General features: G+C 43.3%; 1 protein-coding gene across 1 annotated transcript in view; it reads right to left on the reverse strand.

The window, feature by feature from the left end:
* Nucleotides 1-1123: 1123 nt before the first annotated feature.
* The window catches only part of DIPK2B (divergent protein kinase domain 2B), a 42154-nt gene continuing 19422 nt past the window's right edge, over nt 1124-23855 (reverse strand). The window contains exons 3-5 of the mRNA XM_081276365.1: nt 10784-10957; nt 7840-8128; nt 1124-6636 (exon numbers count right to left, since the gene is read on the reverse strand). Of these exons, the coding sequence (XP_081132491.1) occupies nt 6296-6636; nt 7840-8128; nt 10784-10957 (804 nt within the window). The 3' untranslated portion in view covers nt 1124-6295. The remainder of the gene's footprint in view (nt 6637-7839; nt 8129-10783; nt 10958-23855) is intronic.

Raw genomic sequence — 23855 nt, forward strand, 5'->3', positions numbered from 1 at the left:
CGAATTGTAGCTTTAGCCATGCCTCATTCCTTCTGAAATACCTTTAAGATTTCTTGAGATATGCAATCATAAAATTATCCCCACTTCCTGAAAGCATCTAATTCAGAACATCAGAAGTGAACAGGAAAATAAATGTGTTTTTTTTTTAATCCCTTTCTTTCCTACATGAAAGGCAACATCCTGGAAATACTGTTTTGTTCTTTGCTTCTTTCCTATTTAGCACTGTATCCTGTGAATAACTCCATATCAGTTCATAGAGTGCTTCTTCATTCATTTGTACAGCTGCATCACACTCCATAGTGTGCATGGACTAGTTCACTCAAACCTATATCCTATGTACAGAGATTTAGATTTTTCCAATTTTTTAATTACAATGAATAACTTTGCATATCCATTGCAAATTATTTGCTTATTCATTACTCAACTGCAGTGAACACCATTGCTGCAATGAATAACTTGGATGCACTGACTTTTTTTTTTTGAATTTTTTTTTAAAGAGAGAGTGAAAGAGGAGAGAGAGAGAGATAGAGAGAGAGAGAGAATTTTTCAATATTTATTATTTTTTTTAGTTCTTGGCGGACACAACATCTTTGTTGGTATGTGGTGCTGAGGATCGAACCCGGGCCGCACGCATGTCAGGCGAGCGCGCTACCGCTTGAGCCACATCCCCAGCCCTGGATGCACTGACTTTTGCCAGAGGGGCTGGTGCAGTATCCAAAGATGGACACATCTCCCTCTGTGATGCCACACTGGCCCTAGGGTCAAAGTCTAGGTTTGAGGCAATTCTCTGGTCACTCAAGTAGGTCAGGAGTGCTCTAGTCTCCTTGTCTGTCTCTCTAAAGAGCTCTAGTTGGTGGGGGGCATACACAGGTTGCCTAGGTCACCTTTGCTGGCTAGTTTCTCTGAGCTGCTTTCTTGGAGGGCCATTATATCTGCAAATACAAGGGTTCTTGCCTAGGTGTTGGCCCTCCCACATGGCCTAAAACTAATCTTAATATGCTGAAGAGCTGCAGACAGATCAGTGAGTATCCTTGTGTACATGCAAGCTCATACATGCCAATATATGTGATGACAGGCTCAAAGTGGGGAAAAAAACCATATCACCATGAACCAGCAGTGAGGCCAGAGCTTTCAATGGGCCAAGATGTGTTCCTCATTTCTCTTCCTACAGTAAGCATGGATAGACTTCTTCAGGCTCCCATTATTATCTGATGGAGGAGAATTCCCTTCTGAGCCTGGTGGAGGGCCAGGTTGGGGAGGTATGTATAATGGCTACCCACCTGCCTTTGATGATTGATGTGGGAAATGAGAAAATGCAGTCTGATTATTGAGCATCCTGAGGCATCCTGGGGGCTTCTGGGGGCTGGAGTAAAGGGTTGGGGCAGGGTTCAGGGTCCTTTTCTTTTGCTTCTGTGTTTGTGTTGGCTGCATAAGGAACCCTTCTGCTGGGAGACCCTTGGCTTTTGAGCTACATTTGCCTTCAAATATAGGGTCTTGAGAGACATCACACTATTTAAACAGGGCAATGTCCCTGGAGTAAATATTTTTCTCCTCATTTTATAGATGTAGAAAGTAAGGCTCAGAAAGGTTCAGTAACCTTCCAAAGGTTACACAGTAACTAGCATAGTCATGGGTTGATACCAGGTCTGTCTGATTCCAGAGCTCTAGATCTTCCCCAAAAGAACACAAATCCAACAAAATATTTATTTTAATTCTAGAGGAAATGTTCAGGTTTGTGAAATTGTTTATAGGCAGAAGTCAGATGCTATAGGAGAGGACTGGGAAAGCAAGAGACCTAAAAATTGTCACTTTTAGCAAATCACTGAAACTAGTTTCCTCCTGTGGAAAGAAGGACTTGCCCCTGGGCCTGTAGTTAAACCTTCCTGATGGTGGCAGCCAGTAGAGTCTGTTCTCATAGGTCTTTGCCATGGCAGTTGTTACATATTTATACATCATCCCTAGTCCCACCCCTGCTCCCCTTGGGTGTAGAAATCAAATGAGCTCCCAGAAAATGCCAAGAGCATTCAATGCCAAGTGTAATCCTGCAAACTGTACAGTTGTAGAGGGTCTGAGTTTAACTTCATGCTCTATTGTCTCATTTTGCAATTCTTATTTTTGAATAGGAGACCTTGCATTTTCATTTTCCTCTGGGTCCAACAAATCATGTAACCCATTCTGTAGGCTAAAAGGTATTGACTGATCTAACTCAAAAATATACACTAATGCCTCCAGTAAAATTCCAGGGGACTGAGAATACATGATGATATTTTTGTTCTGGCTGAAGTCACTTGAGTGTTGACTCACCTGTCTCCTAGCTGTTGAGGGGAAGGCACTGTTCCTGGGGAAGGGGCTCTGTCCTATATATAGCCAGTATGATGTATGAACACCACCAAGAAAATAGGGCAGAAGAACACATTCATTGTCCTCAGTAGGAACATTTTCCCAGCATCTGCTGTGTCTAGCCTTGTGTTGCTATGGGGAATATGAAGTGCCCCACATTACCACCATGCTCAGGAAGTTTCCAGGTGGATGGGAGGGTAAGACACGGATCTTTCTTGTATACTCTTGGGATTAGTCCCAAGTGGGACACAGAACTGTGGTCTAGGAGTTGAGATAAGGTTCAGAAAGTGACCTATCAGGGCTGGTATGTAAGAGAAAGATTTGGGTCAAGATAGCACCCACACAGGGTCTTCAGTGAACATCAGAACTTTGTAAGTTGGAGAAGGTCACCATCAACCCTGAGTATGAAGGCATCACATACTTCTCCAGAATTTCCTTATGCTTGACATTGAGTGTTCCTGGCTTGCTTTTGAATCAATTACACTAGATTGGAGTTGATGTGTGTCATAAGATGGGTTCTCTAGGAGCAGATACTAAGATGGATTTAGGGGTTTATGTTGGTTTCCTGTGGGTGCTATAACAAATTACTGCAAAATGGGTAGCTCAAAAAAATTTATTCTCTCACAATTCTAGAGGCCAGAAATCTGAAGTCAGTTTCACTGATCTGAAATCAAGATGTCAGCAGGACCTCACTCTCTCTGGAGACTCTGAAGGTGAATCTATTCCTTGCCTTTTCTAGCTTCTGGTGGCTGCCAGAGTTCCTTGGCTTGTGGTCACATTGCCCTAGACTTGGCCTCAATTTTCACATTGCCCCTCTTCTTCTGTCTCAAAATTCTCTTTGCCTTTCTCTTATAAGGTTACATGGGATGGTGTTTAGGGTCTAACTGGATAATCCTAGATAATCCCCTACATTCAAGATCCTTTACTTAATCATGTCTTTTCCATGTAGTCACCATCACAGGTTCTCAGGATTAGGAACGTGGACATATTTTTCTGGGGCCACCATTCAGCCCACTACAGGGTGCAAGATGTTTAAGAGGGACAGATATCTGTAAAAAGAATACAGGAGAAGCAGGATGGGTAGAGGGAAGATAGACTGTGATATAGGCCCAGTAGAGTCCTGACCAGCTCAGTGGGGAGTTCTGGAATGAGAATTGCTTGTCAGAGTTGTTACTCAGTGAACCAATATGGCTGGGCTATCACACCTCACCAAACCCAGTCACTGGATATGACTATGCCCTAGGAAGGGTGTAACTCTGAAGCTGCAGGGTAGCTGAGGCAGAGTCAAAAGGGGTCAACAGCTAGGCAGACAGTTGTTCCTTAAAGTAGGGAGGGGATCCAGACAACTCTGCTCTGTTTCTGCCACAGGAAGGGAGTGGCAGAGATGGTCTGTAGATTGTATGGGGTGTGGGTGGGACACATCTCCTGAAGGCAATGCCTGAGTGGGGCCTGTGATTTTTAGGCCTGTTGACAAGAGCGACACATCTGCTCTGTCCTGAAAGGATATGAGAAAAGGGACTCTGTGACTTCCTGAACCTGCAAAAATTCACTTGTTGGAGAATCATTTCTAGGCCATTCCAAAGCATACATAGCTTCTGCCTAACATCTATCTGTCCTGCCTTCATTAGCTCTTGGCCTGTACTGCGGATGTGAGCACAGCTGTACAAATACAGAATTTGATTATAATTTGCACTAAAAACAATCTCTCAATAGCCCCCTGAGGGTGCTTGGGCAGTTTGGTTCTTTGCTCTCTCCTGGGACTCAGTCAAGTAGGGCACCAAGATCTCTTTCTCCTAATTCAGGAGGGATCTGAGTCTGTATTTCCTGCCTAACACTCAGCAGCTCCAGGGGTTATGTGATGGTTTTGAAGGAACATTCCTCAGAGTCTCAAGAGACTGGTCTGAAGGAAGGGTCTGGAGGTCTGTGCAGGTGGGCAGAATTGTGATAGAGGGGTTAGAGGAAGGTTTCTTCATCCCCCATGAAAGGGTCCATTTCTGTACTCCCTGGGGACCTCACTCAAAGTCACTCATCATATGGAACAATTTTGCAATGGAAAAACACCTGCAACAAGAGAGATGGGCTGAGTGTTGGAGGGTCTCTGTGATTACCCTTATTCTTCAGTGGAATTCTGGAAAGTCTAGAGGCTGTGACTCTTCTCTGGACTCTGGACAGGATAATGTCCAGGCTAGGAGGACACAGTGCATTCAGATCAGCAGGGAGAAGGGTGGCTGTGCAGGTGGGAAGGGTGGTCAGACTTCACCTTCCAGAACAAGCTGGAAGGCAGTTTCAGATTCTCAAGCAACTGAAGCTTGCTGTTCCACAAGCTTGGCCTGTCATCCTCACTATCATGGTTGCCATGTGGCTGTGTCTGGAGCAGTCAAAAGCAAACCCAAAGGGCAACATAGCACATGATAAAAAATAAGACTTTTGGGGCCCCATCTTTAAATGTAAGTGAAAGGACTAGATTTGAATAGCACAGGGCGAGAGTCAGAAGCTGATGGGGAAGACAAGAGGAGCATGGGTTGGTAGCATGGGTTCTGGAACTATCCCAGCAAATCATTCTTCATCCCTGGGCCTCAATTTCTCCATTTTCATAGTGAGTCATGTTAAGCCAAGTGTTCTGACCTTAAAGGTGCTGATTTAGAGGTAGAAAAGAGGAGGTAGACTGAAAGGTCCCTGGGGAAAGAGGGTTGGCAGGAGACTGGGAGAAGGTCTAGAAGAACCCCACTACTGTTGCATACATGGAAGTCCACATCTCATGTGGCTAAATGTTTGATTTAAAAGGTATAAAGCAGACTGACTATTAACTAAACTGTGTTCTAATGGCTGACTTTGAAAAAAATGATTTTGTAATGGCCTGTGAAGCCAAGTTTGAATGAAAACTCTGACTCCTTAGAGTTGTACTCTGGAGCACATGGTATGGAAAGAGCCCACCCTGGTTCCCAGTTGTGGCTACATTAAAAATGTTCTAGAAAGTAGTAGCTACTTGGTACCCCAGCTACTGTGCTGTGAAGTCCATCTTTGTGATTGGACTGAGGTTACACTTTCATAGCCTGCTTTTGCCAATGACTGAGTACAGCAGAGATAATAAGAGAGGTCCATCGTGGGAGACATGGGATTTGTCTGGTGGCTGGCTTTATTTTTGCTCTCAGCTCTTTGCTTCCTCCTTTTTGCCCTTCCCACAGGCACTTTCCCTAAGAAAATTCTCACCCATAGAATCCTGTCCCGACACCCACTTCTTAGAGGAATGAAACTAACACACTGGCTCTGGCTGTCCCCTTCTCTTCTTAGATCTAGTTTCTCCCCACACTATGAGGTGCCTCCTATGTAGAAGTAGGGAGTTCCAGGTACCTGAAGTGTGGCTCAGGAGCAGACAATGGTGGGTATGTCCCCTTGGCCTGCAGTCTGCTCCCCCACAGTGGTGTGAGAAGCATGGCAGGAAGAACAGGGAACAGGAAGTTGGTCTCTTTGTCTGAATCTAAAATTCCAGTAGTCCAGAGACTCACCTTCACCCTGCCTTCCCTCTACACCACCCTTGTGACCTGCATGGCTCTTTCTCAGCCCACCTGTGTGTGCTTCTGGAACATGCTTTGTCACCACCTGGACTGGGGGTAGTGAGCATGTGTCCCAGATCTCTTACATCTCTGTCTTCTTTCACCTTTATGAAACTCTAGTGGAGAAGAGAAGAAACCAAGGCTCAAACACATTGAGTGAGTGTCCATACCTAGGTTCGCTGATGCCCATCCCTGGGCTCTGCCATGACATCTCAGTTCTGCAATGACATTGCCAGGAGGGGCAATCACATGATTTTTCACAACTGTCCTCCTTAGTTTGAGTGTTCTTTAGCCCCTGGGAAGTGAATATGCATTTCTATTAATGTTTGACATAGAGATGCTTTGTTTGACCTGGCAGCCAGGTGTGTCGTCCCCTCTAGATCTGCCTGGGATCCAGCTCCTCAGAACTTATCATTGTACTTGCAGTCTGGGTAGCGGTAGGCAAATCTGGGGTCACAGGTTCTCAGGGGCCTCAAGATGTCCTTCAGCCGGGTGGCAGCCCCAAGGACTTCTGGATCTGGGCTGGCCTCCTCGCCACACTGAGCAAGAGCAGTGTCTATCTCCTCCTGTACTGGGGAGGGGAACCTCCCCTGGAGAAGTCGAGGCAGCAACTGCTGACAGACCAGTACAAGGCTCTGCTTCTCAGGAACCATATTGCAGGAGGGCAGCTGGGCCTGGCAGCCAGAAACCAGGCAGCTAAAAATGTCTTGATCTTCTCCTGCCCTGGTGGCTACTTGGCTACCTAGAAAAGAGAAGGAGAAGATCACACACTCTACAACCTGTTCTCCTTGATGGAGGACACCACTAATTATAATTTCTGGGTGAAGTGGTTTACTCTCCCAGCATTTCCCTGTCACCAGGAATTTAAAGCTCAGGGACACAATGGCCTCTTCTGAAAACAACATTGGAGGAACTCTCTCAGTTACAATAGGTTGAGACCTGAACATGGAAAACCCACTTATCCCTACCAGAAGTTGGGATAAGCTCTATTTCTGGTAGGGATAAGGGGTCACATCCATATTGTTATTTTTCCATTACTACTGAACTAGGGAACTCAAGAAATTATTAGGACTGCTTTCACTTGCCTTTTTAAGATACAAAGTTAGGATAAAAAACAGGTAATCCAAAATATGCATTCAACAGGTTGTAATGGGGTGGATACCAGTCCAGTGATTTATGTATCTTGAATATTCTAGAATCAGCCTTGTTTCGATTTTTACTAATAAAGGCACATCAGAAAATGAGTAAGTGCTGTTTAAATTTTTCTATCTTTGTAGACTTCCTGATATAAACAAAATCAGAAGTGGGAAAAGAAAATTTTTGTTCTATTATTGGATTCAAAAAATGTGCTCACCATGGGAAATTGGGATGTTTAAAGGGCTCTAGACTGCTGGATGAGCCTTTGCACATAGTGAAGAACATGAGTCACTCATACACCTCATTCAGTTCCATGCTTTTTAATTTGAAAACTTTATAAAAAGCAGATGTGCCAATATAGATTGCCAAATGCGCCAGTGAACCAGCCAGATATTTAAGTTTTAGATAAAGGCTAAAAGCATCTGCTAAAAAAAGGCTTTGAGAGGAAGATGAGCCCTGGAAGTCTATGTGTGAGGAGGGCCAGGGCAGGTTGCTGGGCTTCATAAACCCAACTGGACAATAGCACTGCCCTTGGAAGGGTGCAGTTGGGGCTGAGCTACTGTGGACAATGCCCCTTGTGGACAAGGTCAAATTCGTTTCCGCTTTGGAGCTGGAACTAGAGGCAAAATCTGAACGGGGTTAAGGGACATTTTACACAACATCTAATATGCCCCAAATTTGGCTTGCTCTCACTGTGACACATGGACACTGGAAAGGCCCAATTGTGTGACCCCAGGTCACCCCTCCTTAGCTTCTGTCACCCTGACATCCCCCTTGACAGCTGCTCAGCCAGGCCCATGCTGGGTACCTTCCTGCTTGTCGATGACGCCCAGTGCTCTGGCATCCCGGATGAACAGATGCCCGTTGTTAAAGATGCCAAACATGCCTGCATCAACATGGGTGAAGTAGAAGAAATAGTTCAAATCATTGCTTCTCAGGGACTCCAGGACACCAAGGAGCTGGTAGGCGAGGTCAGCTGCCTGGTCTGGGGGTGCACCATAGAATTCCTGCAGTGGCCTGGTGCTGGTGCTGACAAGGAATCTGCCACAGGAGCCCAGGTACTTGGGCAGCGGCCATCCCTCCACCCCAGGGAAGATCTGCCAAGCCGGAAGGAACAGACATTAGAGAATGAGAGAAAAATCTCATGGAGACAGCTCTCTCTCTACCTCTCACTGAGAGAACACAGAAAAATCAGCCTCACACAGGCATCCCTGGTCTCAAAATACACCAGCAAAGTGTTTCTTCATCATTTCTATACTTCTTGGAACATGGCAATACCCCTACACTCCCCCACCCCACCGGCCACCCCTTTTACATTCTGTCATTGAAGGGAAGACTTTAGAAGGAGGCTCTTCTCATTTCTGTGCAGTGGATTGTATTTTAACTGTTTCTTCCGAGCAGGGTATGAGAATGCTAATGGACCTGCAAAATTTTTTGATGGTATCCAGGATTCAGAGAAATATGTCTAACAGTTGTATTGTTGGAAAAATATAAGTAGGACTTGAGATTTCACAAGGACTTGAGATATCACTACTTACGAAGAGACTGTGGGAAAAACAATGGAGGGTCAACTTAAAGCTGATTCAAAGAAAAATATTTTTAAAAATAACAGTGCAAGCTGGATGTGACAACAGTTTAGAACCTGTCATCCCAGCTACTTGGGAGGCTGAGGCAGGAGGATCACGTGAGCTTAAGAGTTTGAGGCCAGCCTGGCAAGAGTGAGATATCTAAAAAATAAATAAAAATAACAGTGCAGGACAAAAATCATGATTGTAGCCCTTGGGAAACTCAGATTTGGGGAATCCCTGCACTGACCTTAACTTTCTTTCCAGACAGCCCTGGGTGAATCTGCCTAGCTGAAGTAATTACATACTCACAGATGCTTCTCAACTAAATGGACCCTTCTAGATATCCTAACACTGGCCTAAGGAAGCATAGCATAGCCTGACTCCTGTTAAGAACTCCCAACTTGCACATTTGTAAGGTGAAAAAGCGGGAGGGAGTCCTAGCTGGTTTTTTTCTTGACAGTTTATTAAAGCAGCTATATCTAAAAGGGTGTTTCTTTAAACTATGGAATAAATAACAAAAAACCCTTTTCCTTCTTAAAAAAAAAAACAAAGTTGGGCTGGGGGTGCAGCTCAGTTGGTAGAGTGCTTGCCTAGCATGCACAAGGCCCTGGGTTTGATCCCCAGCTCTAAACAAAACAAAACAAAAAACCCAAACAACAGTCATCCCCAATGTCATAATTTTATGTCCCTTTTGCTCATTTTATTTCATGTTATGAAAATCCCATGCCCATTTACTCTTTGAGTTTCACCTGACTGGAGGGGACCTTTCTCACTATGTGCTTTTTTTAAAGAATTTTTTTTTTTAGTGGTGCTGAGAATCAAACCCAGTGCCTCACACATGCCTGGCAAGTGTTCTACGCTGAGCCACAACCCCAGCCTTCACTATGTGCTTTTGTAGGAGGTCCTGGGCCTACTGTCATTGTTTAAAAGTGCAGCCACAAATGCACTATTAGTTCCATGCTCTGCTCTTTCTTGGAGGAGCTCAGGGTTGAGTGGAAAGTCCTAGCCCCCATGGTCATAGCCAGGCCTCTCAGAAGCCAAACCCAGGTATAGACAGGGTCTACTGCTATCACCAACCAAAGTTAGAACAATGGGATAAAAGAGTGCAGGAAAACCAGCAATTCCTTCTCTGCCCCTAATATTTCAAATGCCAATGTTACCAGGCAGGTTTTAGCAGAAAAGGCATGGCCTCTGACATCAGAGAGTTCTGGTTTTGGATTCCATTGATGACACTGTCTAAGTGACTTTGCCAAATCACTTCATATCTCTGGGACTCACTTAACCTCATCTAGAAAAGGAGACAATAATGAAATTCTTGGAAGGTTGGTGTGAGCATCAACTGACATAATTATTTCAAACATTCAACATGATGCCTGGCAAAGTTGGGCTGGGGGTGCAGCTCAGTGATAGAGTAGTGATCAGTAAAGCAGGTGCTTAATAAAGGAGAGTCATTATTAGGTATTCAGATATCCATCATTCCTCTAGCCAATATTTATGAACTGTCTTTGCTGTAGTGCCTTTCTCCTCTACCTGTACTTTCTCCCCCTCCTCTTCCTTCCTGTCTTCTCTCTCTTCCTTTCTTCTTTCTCTGTCTTTTATTCTTCTTCCTTCTTCTCCTACTCCTTATCCTTCCTAGTTTCCTCTCTGTTCATTATGCAACTTCCATATCCTGACTTTTGGGGTCAGGGAGATTGGGCTCCACATGTTCTGTGGGTGTTTGTTTACAGTTAAGTGTCTGTCTCTGCCATTAGATTAGAAGTTCCCAAAGGCAAGAGCCACCATATCTGTCTCTTTAACCAGTGTATCCTCAAACCGTAATGCATCCTTATTTATTTGAGTATCCTCCTAATTGATGGACAGTTAGGTTACTTTCATTTATCTCTCCTTTCTAAGCTTTCCCGACCCTCTGTGTTTGCTCAAATTTTACTGATATTTGAGGCACAGGTCAAAGTTGCTCTCTTTCACAAAACCCTTCATGGCTGCCTCAAGCAGCAAAGATGCCTACAATCACCTCCTCCTCACAATGCCAGGCTTGCACTCCCACACCTCTTTCCTCTACAGCAGCTGCAGCACTTTTACACTGCAGAAGCCAAACAGTAATTACCAAATGTCACAAAAGGACTAACATGGGATGGTGGCCCCAGAGCAGGCTATAAAGGGGGTTGAACATTCAACCTAGCATACCTGTAGGAGGATGGGGTGAGCATTGACAGAGAGTGTGTAGAGCAGACGCAGCTTGTCACGGTCGGTAAAGTGGTCCATGAAGATGCTGCCAGCATCAGCTACCTCAGCATAGCGCCGGACCACACGGTCTAGGAGTCTCTGTGAAGGGCAGCGCAGGAAGGGGCTGGGTAGTCCCTGCAGGTATGTGGGAGAGAGAAGTGAAAGGATTCTGAATGCTTCTAGGGCACAGGCAGGTTCTGCTGGTCCAGGAGACCTTGGGGTTGATGGGCTGGGCTGATGGTGGGGTAGAGATCCCTAGGACATAGGAGAGGGTGCTGAGCAGAAGGAGGACAGGGTGACCTCTGGGATGGGGGTTAAGGTACAGGGGAAAGAGTACTCCTGGGGGAGCTGGTGGGAGAGGGATGAGCAGGCTACACAGGATTGTGGAGGCTTGGAGTCCAGGAGTAAAAGATGGCATATATAGAAGCCAGAATGTGACAGAAAAAGTCCAGACTTTGGAGTTGACCACTTGTTGTTGCAGCATATTGTACAAAGGTTTCTCACTGCCAGTAGTCCTGTATGTTGGTGAGTCTGTAGAGTAGTATTGGAACTGTGTGTAGAGGGCTGGTGCAGAAGCTTCTTATTATGGTTTGGATCTGAAAATGCCCTCCAAAGAGATCAATACAGGAAAGTTCAGAATGTTCAGATTAGATTATGAGAAACTGTAACCTCATCAGTGGCTTAATCCATTTGATGGATTAATAATTTGAATGGACTATTGGGTGGTAACTGTAGGCATGTGGGGTGGGGCATGGCTAGAGGAAGAAGATCACTGGGCGTGTGGCAGAGTGACCTGACTATATCTGTCCATGGCCCCTTTCTCTCTCTCTCTCTTTCTCTCTCTCTCTCTCCCTTCCTCCCTCCCTCCCTCCCTCCCTCCCTCCCTCCTGGATGCTACAAGCTGAGCAGTGTTCCTCTGCCATGATGTTCTGCCTCATCTTGGGCCCACAGCAATGGATCTGGCCTTCTATGGACTGAACCTCCAAAACTGTGAACTCAAGTAAATTTTTTCTTCTCTAAGTTATTCTTGTCAGGTATTTTGGTCACAGGGATGCGTAGAAGAATAGCACAACTCTGTAGGGATTGCCATTTGAAAACATGGTTGGCATGACACAGTTGGGAGAAGAATGTTAATACTTTCTGGAAGTTCTCAGTATTAGGCCCTGTGCTAGGCCTCTTCACAGGTGTTATCTCAGTAAACACAAGAACTCAAGAGCCTTTTGTGCTCTCTTGCCCTGGTGACTCTCCTGGAAGTTTACAGTGGTTGACTGGAAAAAGGCTTCAAAAAAGGTGTTGAAAACATTGTGACATTAATTTTCATAGTGCATACTGACAAATGCAAATGGTAGACTCCATTATCAAGTGATCTAGTAGAACACTCCCATTTTCCAGATGAGAATAAAGACCAGGAAAGGGACGTGGCTTAGTAAAGATTATGCTCCTTATTGGTGCCCAGGCTTCCTTTCATACCCAAACCCTGGTAGGCAAAGAGAGGGAAAAAAAATCAGTGATTTTGGAATGGGCAGTATATCCCAAAGCTAACCAATGGTTGAAGCCTTCAGAGTATATAAAAAACAAAGATTGTGGGGCTGGGGAAGTGGCTCAGTGGTAGAGCATTTGTCTAGCAAATTTGAGGCCCTGGATTCAATCTGTAGCACGATATAAAACAATAAATAAATAAAATAAAGATAAAAATACACATCACTAGGCCCTTGTGTAAAAATTTTGGATAAATAGGTCTGGCAGGGGTGTAGGACTCTATATTTTGACAGGTGTCCTGGGTTTTGCTATTAGGCAAGTCTTAGGAACACAAACAGGGAGCATAGAGATAAAGAATTAAATGTGATTCAGCCTGCCTGTCTTAGGAACCTTGGAAGAAGTCTCTGGGCAGACCTCTCCCATTACCTTGGATGCAAATACAAATGGTTGTGCAATCTTGATAGTAGAGTAAGGATACTTGGTGATAGCTTCCTCATCATTCCTCAAACAGCTGTCATCTTTCCCTGGAAGGGTTTGGCTAACAAAACTCAACGAGTTATCTTTTAAAAGGGGATATGCACACTACAATAATGTTGATCTAGAAACCTAGGTAACCTTCAAAATCTAGGAACAGCTGGCATGGTAGGGCACACATGTAGTCCCAGCTACTTGGGAGGCTGTGGCAGGAAGATCACTTGAGGCCAGGAGTTCCAAGGACAGCCTGGGAAACACAGTGAGATACCATTTAAAATAATAAAATAAAATCTCAGGGCAGGGAGGGGAAGGGAGGGGACATGGGGGGTAGGAAAGATGATGGAATGAGATGGACATTGTTACCCTAAGTACATGTATGAAGACACAAATGCTGTGACTCTACTTTGTGGACAATCAGGGATATGAAAAATTGTGCTGTATATGTATAATATGAATTATAATGCATCCTTCTGTAATATATAACAAATTAGAATAATAATTTTAAAAATTTTTAAAAATAAGACAAAATCTCTCAGGAGGGAATCATAGATGCTTAGAGGAGAGATGGAATTACTGACACTCAAATCACACCAAGGAGCCAACTCTGCCTTCTCAGAAGGTTTGAAGCTCTATTCCAGACAGCAATGATGCCTTCAAGAAGAATCAGTGCCAGGTTGCCTCTGGACAGGCATTGACCACCCAAGGCTTATCTATATATTGAATCAATTTAACCATTATCCCAATACTGCATCTCAGGGTGGCAAGAACAAAAGAGAGCTGGAATCCTATATGACTCCCTTTCAGACTTCATATGTTGGGAAGGGATGGGGAAAGATATTAGGATTATCCTTTTGGTGATTTTGGCTAGGAAAAGATGTGAGAAGTTACACTAATGAATAGTTCACTTTAACATGTGGAAGGACAGAAGTTGTTAGAATTCTCTACTACTGCCTATCTTGCTATCTCTTTGAGACTTGAACACAGACTCAGTTTTTAAGCCTTATGTGTACAGAAAGCTTGGCATGGTGAGAGGCATGTGCTCTGCACTCAATATATGGCACATATCATTGTCACCATCATGGTCATCAGCATGAGCACCATCACTGCCATGTTATAGATGAATCATCCATAACCAGTTATGCTACTCTCCATGCCCTTCTAGCTGAAGCTCCCCTCCCATAACCACCTGCTTGGGTGAGGTCATTTTTGATGAATAGGAAGTACCTGATATGAAAGGCTCTACCTAATGGTCTATTGGTAAAGAGTTAAGTCAATTATTTTGACTCCTTTTTGGAATTTAGATTTGAGATCCATCTGGGAAAAGATAGAGATATGGAAAGAAGTAGAGATGCCATGAGCCAGGTGACTGTGGTCCATGAAAGAGGGGCTGAAGCAACAGATACTCGGTTGCTGATGCCAAAGCTCAGGAAGCTGGCATGCCTGGAAGCTTCTGTGCCAGATTTTCGGCTAGGGATGGTGCTAGGGTTTGGATATATGCCTCAAAAGTTTGTAGTTAAAAAACTTAACCCTCAAATTCATTTGGAGGTGGGCCTTTGGAAGGGATTAGGATTTGATAATGTCATGAGATTGGGACCCTATGATGGCATTATTCTTATAAAGAGGAAGAGAGACCTGATCTATCTATCACACTTGCTCTGTCTCACCAAGTGATGTCTCCCACCATGTCATGTTGAGGCATGGAGGCCCTCACCAGATGCTAGTACCATGCTCTTGGATTTTCCAACTTCCATAACTGTGAACTAAATAAATCTCCATTCTTTATAAATTGGTCTATGATATTCAGGTATAACAACAGAAAACAGGCTAGGATAGATGGTATTATCACAGATTCCTTTTCCAGATAGTAGGCTCTCTGAATCTTTGCTTCTTGTTTCTCAAGAAGCCACCAGCCCAGAGAAATGTGATTTTATCAAGTCACGGAGAAGGGCAGTGGGTTAGGATTACAAGTCCTGAACCAACTGAAATTCAACTTCTGTCTCTGTAAAAGGGTAATGATGGTGCTTTCCCCCCCGCTACTTCACAGGAATAGTAAGGAAGATAATGTGTGTAATGTGTGTGTGAACCTTCTTTTAAAGCATTCAATATTCTGGGCCTCTGTATAGTCACATTATGCTCAAGCTCATTTCCCAAATTAATCATTTGAACTTGGTTGCTTTCAAAAGCAGATATTCAAAAAAGAGAGATTCATCACCATTGAACATATTTGAATATTTGCTCCTTTGGAAATAAATGTGTGGAAGGAAAGAATAAAACTGCTATTAGGAAATCAAAAATTAGAAGGATAGTTTTGCCTTCTACGATAGGAAGTCAGTTCTTCTCTGTAGGAAGGTCACCTTCACTGGCTAGATTTGGAAAGCCAAGGGAAATCTCAAACAAAGTTTTACTTTGAGTGAGCTGAACTGTTCTCAAGCTCTCCTAGTAACCAGGGAGAAGAAGAGAAAGTTCTAGTGCTAATAAAACTACTTTCCGATTACATGCCTGAACACTTTTTTGCATGATTTAGTTGTTAAATATGCTGTGAGACAGAGCTGAGGTTAATCATGTATCATAATTAATCATCGTGCCATAATTAAAACAATGACAGTTCAATAACTGTCTCAGTTGTTATGGATAATTAAACCAAAAGTTACTGAACATTTCTACAAGCTGTGTTGTATTCAAAATTGCAAAAACTCCCATTTTGTGTGATATTAAGGGGAAAATCTTATAGTTCTTTTTCCTATTCCAATAGAAGATATTTTTCCCTTTTATGAAAGTACTTTTTGATTATTTTTTCCTCTGAAACTCAGACACAACACGAGGTGTTTTGGTGTGTTAAATTCCATTCTACAAGTGTCTGCCACCACAGTGATTATTTTGGAGAAACCACATGGATGATTTCGATAGTTTAGACATCCAAAAATGTCTTTGCAACTCTCAGTCATGTTATTTTGCAAGCAGAGCTCACTTATTAAGCCCACTGTTTCAGGTACTCAAGGAGGGAGGGGAAGCTGTAAAGTAGACAGTTCCTAAATCATTTCAATTTTGCTTGGAAGTCTTTAAGATCTGGCAAGTTTATGATAGGTCCTCGCCAAGGAAGTTTTTCAGTGCTACCATTTACCTGGGTTGATCAATTTGGGTTCCCTGATACTCAGGTATTCAGTCAACAATGGAAAGTCAAGTGCAAAGAAAGAGTAGAAGCAGAGAGAGGGGGAATGAGCCAGGAGTGAATGTAGAATTTGGAATTTGCCTCAGATCATGTCAGAGTGCATAGCATACTCAGGAGTGTTGAATAGATGTCAAAACCACTTAACATTAAAAACTAAACATCTCTTGTGGGGTGAGAGATATGGAAAGTTTCCCTTGCACTGGAAGTTTCATTTCTCACAGAGTTCATTTCTGTGTATGAAAGATTCTCTAACTTTGGGTGACATCCTTTCCTTGAGCAGAGTTTCTATTTGTATAGATTCTGGGTACTCTGCCCAGGTTCTGGGTGAGCCCTGATGGAATGGTCTCTCAGGAGTAGAGGTGTTGAGAGAAGTTTTTTTTTGTAATAGCTGGGGAGGGTTCCCAGGAGAGGAGTAATGAAGAGCCACCCTGAATGTGTGGAGTTCCATATGTGGCCTTATCCATTCTCCTGCGACTAAGAGTACCTTCTGGCACAGCTCTGTGTTTTACTTCTCCAAGAGGACTACCTGCTTCCATTCATTCTGCCTTGTATTGTGTTGGCCTGGATGGGTGGATAGCCCTCACCCAAGATTTCAAAGGCAAAACATTGGTTTTCACACCAGCTTCAGGAGGCAGTATGATGAAGTAGTTACAAACACGTCCTTTACCAATCAAGCTGCCTGGGTTCAAATCCTATCCCTGTCACTTGACAACTGAATGTCTGGGGGTAAGTTTAATTTTTCTGTGCCTCAGTTTCCTTAGGTGCATTTGAAGGATAATAATTAAGGGGACCCTACGGCTCATCTTCTGAACCAGGATATTTTTGAAAGGGAAACAGGTGGTTTTTAAAAAACATTTATTTTTTAGTTGTAGTTGGACATAATACCTTTTTTCTGTTTATTTATTTTTATGTGGTGCTGAGGATCAAACCCAGGGCCTCGCACATGCTAGGCAAGTGCTCTATTGCTGAGCCACAACCCCAGCCCCTGAAACAGGTGATTTTTAATAATTAAATCAGCACAGCAGGCCTACACTGGGCCCACATTAGGCAAACCTGAACAGATGGTCACCTTAATAACTGTGATCCCTACTCAGGAGAGTGTTGAGAGGGTCAAATGTGTGAAGAGATGACTTTTGACATGATGATAATAAAACAATAGCTAATATTACTGCATGCTTGCTCTGGGCATGGTGCTCTGTGCCTGGCATATGTTGCCATGTTAATTTTCACTTTCATGGGGGGAGACACTGTGACAGCCCACAGTGAGGATTCTGATTGCCAAGGAGTGGAGGAACACATTCAGGGTTGTTTATATAGTGGTGGAGCCAGCATTCAAACTCAGGCCCTACTACCTCCTTACCTTGAACATGCAACATCTTTATTGGGCTTTCTCTCTCCAATACTGACAGGTAGTCCATGCCTCAAGCGCAGGAATCGGATCCTATGGACCCTACTCTTATATCTCCAGGAAACCTAAGCAGTGTCTGGATTATGGCAGATGCCATATCTCTTGGATGAGTCCTCCTCAATCTGTTTTCTCCATCAGCCTGTGTGGATGTGGCCCTGCCCTACTTTTGCCACCAAACCTCCCTGATCCCTCTCTGGATCTTTGTTTGTCCACTTTTAAGCCCACATGTAGAAAGATCCACTCTCCTCAAGTCACTTTTTTTTTTTTTTAGAAATACAAATTCTCAGACCCTGTCCCAAACCTGTTGAATGAGAACTTCTGGGGCTGGGGTCCAGTGATGTGTGGGTTAAGAAGCTCCCCAGGGGATTCTGATACATGCTCAAGCTTGAGAACCACTGTTTTATAGAATGAAGTTTGTATCCCCATTCCCAGCCCCAGTCCTGCCATTACAACTTTTACCCAGTGTTCTCTGACACTATAATGAATGGTCATGACATTCACTACTTCCCATAATCATACCATGTTCTCACTTCTGCATCTTTGTCCTGCCTATGGAAAATCTGCCATTGACACTTTCCCAATCCTATCCTCTTCAGGTTCAGGCCTCACCTCCTCCAAGCAGCTTTCCTGGCCCTCCCATTCCTTATTTTCTTCCCTTTCCTACAATCTGTGATATACAGGCCTCATGCTGTATGCACATCAGATCTCTCCTTAGCTGTTCAGTGCCTTGTGGACAGGAACTTTGAGTAATTACATTTTAACCTCCACAGCAATTAGTAGGTAATGGCATCTAAGAGGTGTCTAAGAAGCAAACTGTTAAACACAGACTGATTGATATGTTGCAGCATTCTTAATTGGGGTGTCTGTCCCAACCCCCAATTCCTGAGAAGCTGAGTGAGGGAGCTGCTGTTTGGTCCAGGAACCTGTAACTTTAGGTAATGTTGGAATAGCAAGGAGCATGACTAACAGAGAGATCCAGTCTTCCCAGAGGTAATGGAGCAGATTTCCAGATAGGAGCAGAGCTGGGAAGCAATGTGATTCTGGAGATGGAGGTGGACTGACAAGGTGCCTTGCAATTTCCTAGTCCCCAGGAGGCCTGGATGAATGTACTTCCAGCACGATAACCTTTAATTGATCTGAGGAGGTTTCTGATCCTTGTAACTACTGAGCCCTGATTATTAGAAAATGGTTGCTTTGGAAACATGTCTTGCCATGGTTAAGTAGGGGGCCCCTCAGAGTTATACATGGTGTCTGTGTAGCAGTAGCTCTGGTCAGGGCTATTTTCCCTTGCTTTTCTGTACCCCTGCTTGTCAAACCTTTGAAATCCAGAGGCTCACATGGTAGTGATCATGGCCACCTCTTCCATGGAATAATTGACATCTGGGATGCCCTGCTGGTGGAAGTGGTAGTTGTCTTTCCCCTCCCATTGGAGGCTCTGTATCTTTCCTCCCACCTCCAACTTTAACCTGTGTCTTCTTCCATTCCTGGGCCCCTGGGGCTTTGCCACTGAAGCATTTGTGGGATGCTCAAATATTTTCACCCTGGTAGATGAAATAATCATTGTGGCAGGCAATTCAGCTGACAGTTGGGGTAGGCAGGGCAGTTGATGCAGAGTAAAACAAATTATTTCATGGCCTGTCATTTTGATTCAGGTATGCTAAAGCTGGTCATAATTCTCCAATGGGCTAGTTCTTTCTATGGGCTGCTGGTTTTCCCTTTTGTTTTTCTAATCAAAAGCTAAGAAACCAAGTGCTTCTGACAACATATCTGTGCATCCAAGCTTGCAAAACCATCCATCCATAGGAGCTCAGCGACTTCTGCTGTGCAAAGGTCCTGGAGTCCAGGAGGCTCAGAGAGAATTTTGATTGTCAGGAAAACCCTCCTGCTGGCCTGGGAGAGAAGCTTCTAGGCTTCTTCATTCCTCTACTCTTTTGTTGAGGTAGTACCACCTGTATTAGTCAGATTTCAATCAGAGAAGTAGAATCACCAGATCTTTTTTTGTGTGTGGTGCTGGAGGTAGAATCCAGGGCCTCACTTATGCTAAGCACATACTCTGCCACTGAACTACACCTCCAGCCCCCAACAACATCATCATTATAATTATCATCATTATTTTTCAGTGCTGGGGATTAAACCTAGGTTTTCACACATGCTAATCATATGTTCTACCACTGAGTTACACCCCCAGCCCAGCATATTTAAAAATTTTGTACAGGGTTTTGACTTTATGTCAGCCTTGGGAACTAGTTAAGCAGTCTCTATAAGGCTGCTCTCCTCCTGATGCTGGAGGCTTGAAGTTCACAGGGCAGACAGCAGGAAAAGGAATGTGGAAACAAACTAGGGGAAGATCAAGGACAAGATTGAATCCATAAACAAAAACCAGAGTGTATAAGAACCCATGTCAGTTCTTATTGCTCCTGACCTTAATGGTGCAGTGTCCTGCTCAACATGGGCTTCTCCAGTATGGAGCTAACCCTGGCCCAGGAGTCAAAAAAGTTGAAGGAGGAGCCAGGGAAAGGTAGAGTAGCTATAAACTCAGATGCTGTTTCCCATTAGCAAGGGGAGCTGGCAGTTAAGCCACAATGTGTGGGAATTATCAAAGGACCTATTGTTCCATTTCTGCCCTCCCCAATTCCCAACAGAATCTCTCTGTGGCCCACCCAGACAGAAAGCACAGAAGAGAATTTGGGGAAATGAAGTTCAACCTGACCACACCTTTGGCTTTCTTTACATCTTTCATTTCTTTTCTTTGACCTGACTGAGATATCTCACTGGGGTAAAACCTCTCTGAGAGTATATTTGGGGCCTGGAATTTCACTGTCTTGAGAAAAGCTTGGACCAAAGAACAGACTTGGGTAGGTGGCTTCTGTGTTAGAATTGTAGGTGCAGAGATCTTTAGCAGGGAGACAGTGTAGATGAAACTCAGAGAGGAGCCAGTAATGCATTCTCTGGATAACCTGAGAGGAGTTCCTGGTGGGCTAACTTTCTCTTCCTCCATCTCCCCTCCTCCCTCTCTTCTTTCTGTGCTGGGAATTGAACCCAGGACCTTGTGCACGTTCTGTGGGCACTCTACCACTGAGCTACATCCCCAGCCCCTGTAACTTCTTTCCATTTGCCGCTCCAAAATCTGTTCTGCCCTGCTTTACTTCCTTTATTCCCCTGAACCCTGGGTGGCTTCACAGGTTGCTATCTACCAGGTCCTTTCTGTGGTGACAATAAGGGTCAACAGAGACAGAAAAGCAGGCAATTTCTTGGGTGGGAGAAAGTAGCACCAGAGGCACTGGAGAGAGAGAGAGGTCACAAAGCCCTGAATGGCATAAGCTGGATTTTTTCCCTGAGGAGGAAGTGCTAGCAGTTGGAATTCAGGTCTGCCATTCGGCTCAATAGCCCTTTTGGACGTCTTTGCAGGGAAAACCAAAAAGAATTTGAGAACTCTTTCCCCAACCCAAATATACTTCTGCAAATGTGAACCTGAACTGGGAAACTTGTAGAAGCTCCCCCTTGAGGTTGTTGCAAGTCATTTATTCAACAAAAGTTAGTCAAAATTTATATCAAGTGTCTTATATAAAGTTAATGTCACAAAGATAGATAAGAGAGGGGCCCTACTTCCAAGGAACTGGCCCTCTTGTGAGCCAGAGTGACATAATATATGTCATCACATAGTATTTACACAGAACCTACACACATTCTCTTTTAAATTTTAATAATCTCTAGATGATGTATAATACCTAATTAAATATAACTGCTACTTGCATGGTTGTTATGCTATATTGCTCAGGCAATAATGACAAGAAAAGATACTGTTTTAGGGAAGGGTAGCAGGTGGCCAAGTAGAGAATGTGTTTGATAAAGGAAAGGTGAGAGGCAAGGAGACAGGTCACAAGGCTCTTTGAAGTAGGCTAATAATGGTGGCTTTCTACCTTGCAATGAATGAGGCAATACTGTGTAGGAGGAGCGTTTGGTTAGGAGAATTCCTCATGCACAGTCAGGAGGTCCAATCAGAGGGAAATAGGTCTGTAATGGGGACTGAGAGAAGATATATATAATATATATATCTGAGAAGAACTTCGTTATGGTTTGGATGTGAGGTGTCCCCCCAAAAGCTCACATGTGAGATAATGCAAGAAGGTTTGGAGGAGAAATGATTGGGTTATAGCCTTAACCTAGTCAGTGAAATAATCCCTGATGGGATTAACTGAGTGGTAGCTGGAGGCAGGTGGGGTGTGGCTGGAGGAAGTGGCTCATTGGGGGCGTGGCTATAGGGTAATATATTTTGTATCTGAAGAGTGGAGTCTCTCTCTGCTTTCTAATCATCATGTGAGCTACTTCCCTTTGCCACATTCTTCCACCATGATGTCCTGCCTCACCTTGAGCCCCGAGGAATGAAGCCTGCTGTCAATGGATTGAGACCTATGAAACTGTGAGCCCCCAAATAAATTTTTCCTTCTCTATAATTGTTCTGTTTTGGTCTTTTAGACACAGCAGCAAAATAGCTAACTAAAACAAACTTATATCCAGAAGATGAGCATAACTTGTACAAATCAATAATACAGAAGGCAACCCAATAAAAAATGGACAAATGAAAGCCAGCACTTTACCAAAGATGAGATAAAAGAAACTAATATACATGAAAAGGAACCTGTAACAAAGATTTCAGAAAAATGAGAATGAGACCACACAAGATACTGCTAGACACCCACGAAAATAACAAAATTTATAACTAACAATGGTAATCATTGAAGAAGATAGGAAACAACAGAATTTTCTCTTTCATTGCATATAGGAGAAAATTAGTACAAAAACTTTAAAAACTATTTGGTAGTACTTACTAAATCTGTCAATTTGTACATGCTATGACCCAGAATTTCCACTTCTGTGAGCTTATGTTCAACAATAGACATATACAATAATGTTGGTAGTAATTTAAATTCATAATAATTCAAACTAAATGCAATCTAAATATAAAAAACAATAGGGCACATAAATTATGGTATCATCATATACTAGAATATTATATTGTGATGAAAACGAAAACAAACTACAGATTCATGCAACAGCAAGGATAGATAGCATGACTTGTTGATAATATGGTATGATTCTACTTACATGAAATTCAAAACTAGGTAAAACTAATCCATGGTGATTTATCCTAGAATAGTTGTTACCATCAGGAGGGTATAGGGTGACTTACTGCTTTGGTTGGCCTTGGACTGAGAGGTTTCCTTGGATGGGATTTTCAGTGATAAAATCAGGATATTCCCAATTAAACTGGGATGGTTGTTCCCCTAGGAGGGGGATGAACCCCCTTTTTAGGAAGGGACATAAAAAACCTTCTGAAGAGCCAGAATAGTCCAGCATCTTGCTATCTATAGATGGTGACTATAAATGAACACATATGTGAAATTTTATCTGCCCCTACACTTAAGATTTATGTATATAATTTATAATTTTATAAATCCTTAAAAATAGCTGTATTTCACAAAGCAGAGAGCACAAAGAAAGCAGACTTGTTGAATAGGGTCATGGGGAGAACTTTGATGGGTAACAAAATGAAGGCCCAATTTTCATTTCTAATATTTGCTTTTCTTCTTTGTCAGGTGTTGGAGTTTGATCTGAAAAAAGTGAGGTAAAATGTGGCAAACAGGAATGAAAAGCAAGATAGAAAAAGGAAGACGTTATTGTTCTGAGTTCTTCAGCCTGAAGGATTCACAGAGACCTTGCAAACAATGTTGGTGAACCACAGGCAGTGAATGCAGAGGACAGAAAAGACATGAAACCCATTTCAGAAATTTGAAAGGGGCAAGGGGGCAGATTTGACAAATTGGTGATTCGTGGGTTGATCCTGGATCATAACAAATAGTCTGAAACAGGTTATTAGCAGAATGATTTGTAAGCCTCTAGAAGGAGAAGTGATGATCCTATGGAGCCACTGAGGATTCTTTTTTTTTTTTTTAAGAGAGAGTGAGAGAGGAGAGAGAGAGAGAATTTTTTTTTTATTGGTTGTTCACAACATTACAAAGCTCTTGACAAATCATATTTCATACATTAGAATTAAGTGGGTTATGAACTCCCATTTTTACCCCAAATACAGATTGCAGAATCACATCGGTTACACATCACATTTTTACATACTGCCATATTAGTGACTATTGTATTCTGCTACCTTTCCTATCCTCTACTATCCCCCCTCCCCTCCCCTCCCATCGTCTCTCTCTACCCCATCTATTGTAATTCATTTCTCTCCTTGTTTATTTTCCCATTCCCCTCATAACCTCTTATATATAATTTTGTATAACAATGAGGGTCTCCCTCCATTTCCATGTGATTTCCCTTTTTTTCTCCCTTTCCCTCCCGAGAGAGAGAATTTTTAATATTTATTTTTTAGTTCTCGGCGGACACAACATCTTTGTTGGTATGTGGGGCTGAGGATCGAACCCGGGCCGCACGCATGCCAGGCGAGCGCGCTACCGCTTGAGCCACATCCCCAGCCCCTGAGGATTCTT

The sequence above is a fragment of the Spermophilus citellus genome, assembly GCF_964194105.1.
Source record: "Spermophilus citellus genome assembly, chromosome: X".
NCBI classification, from domain to species: Eukaryota; Metazoa; Chordata; class Mammalia; order Rodentia; family Sciuridae; genus Spermophilus; species Spermophilus citellus.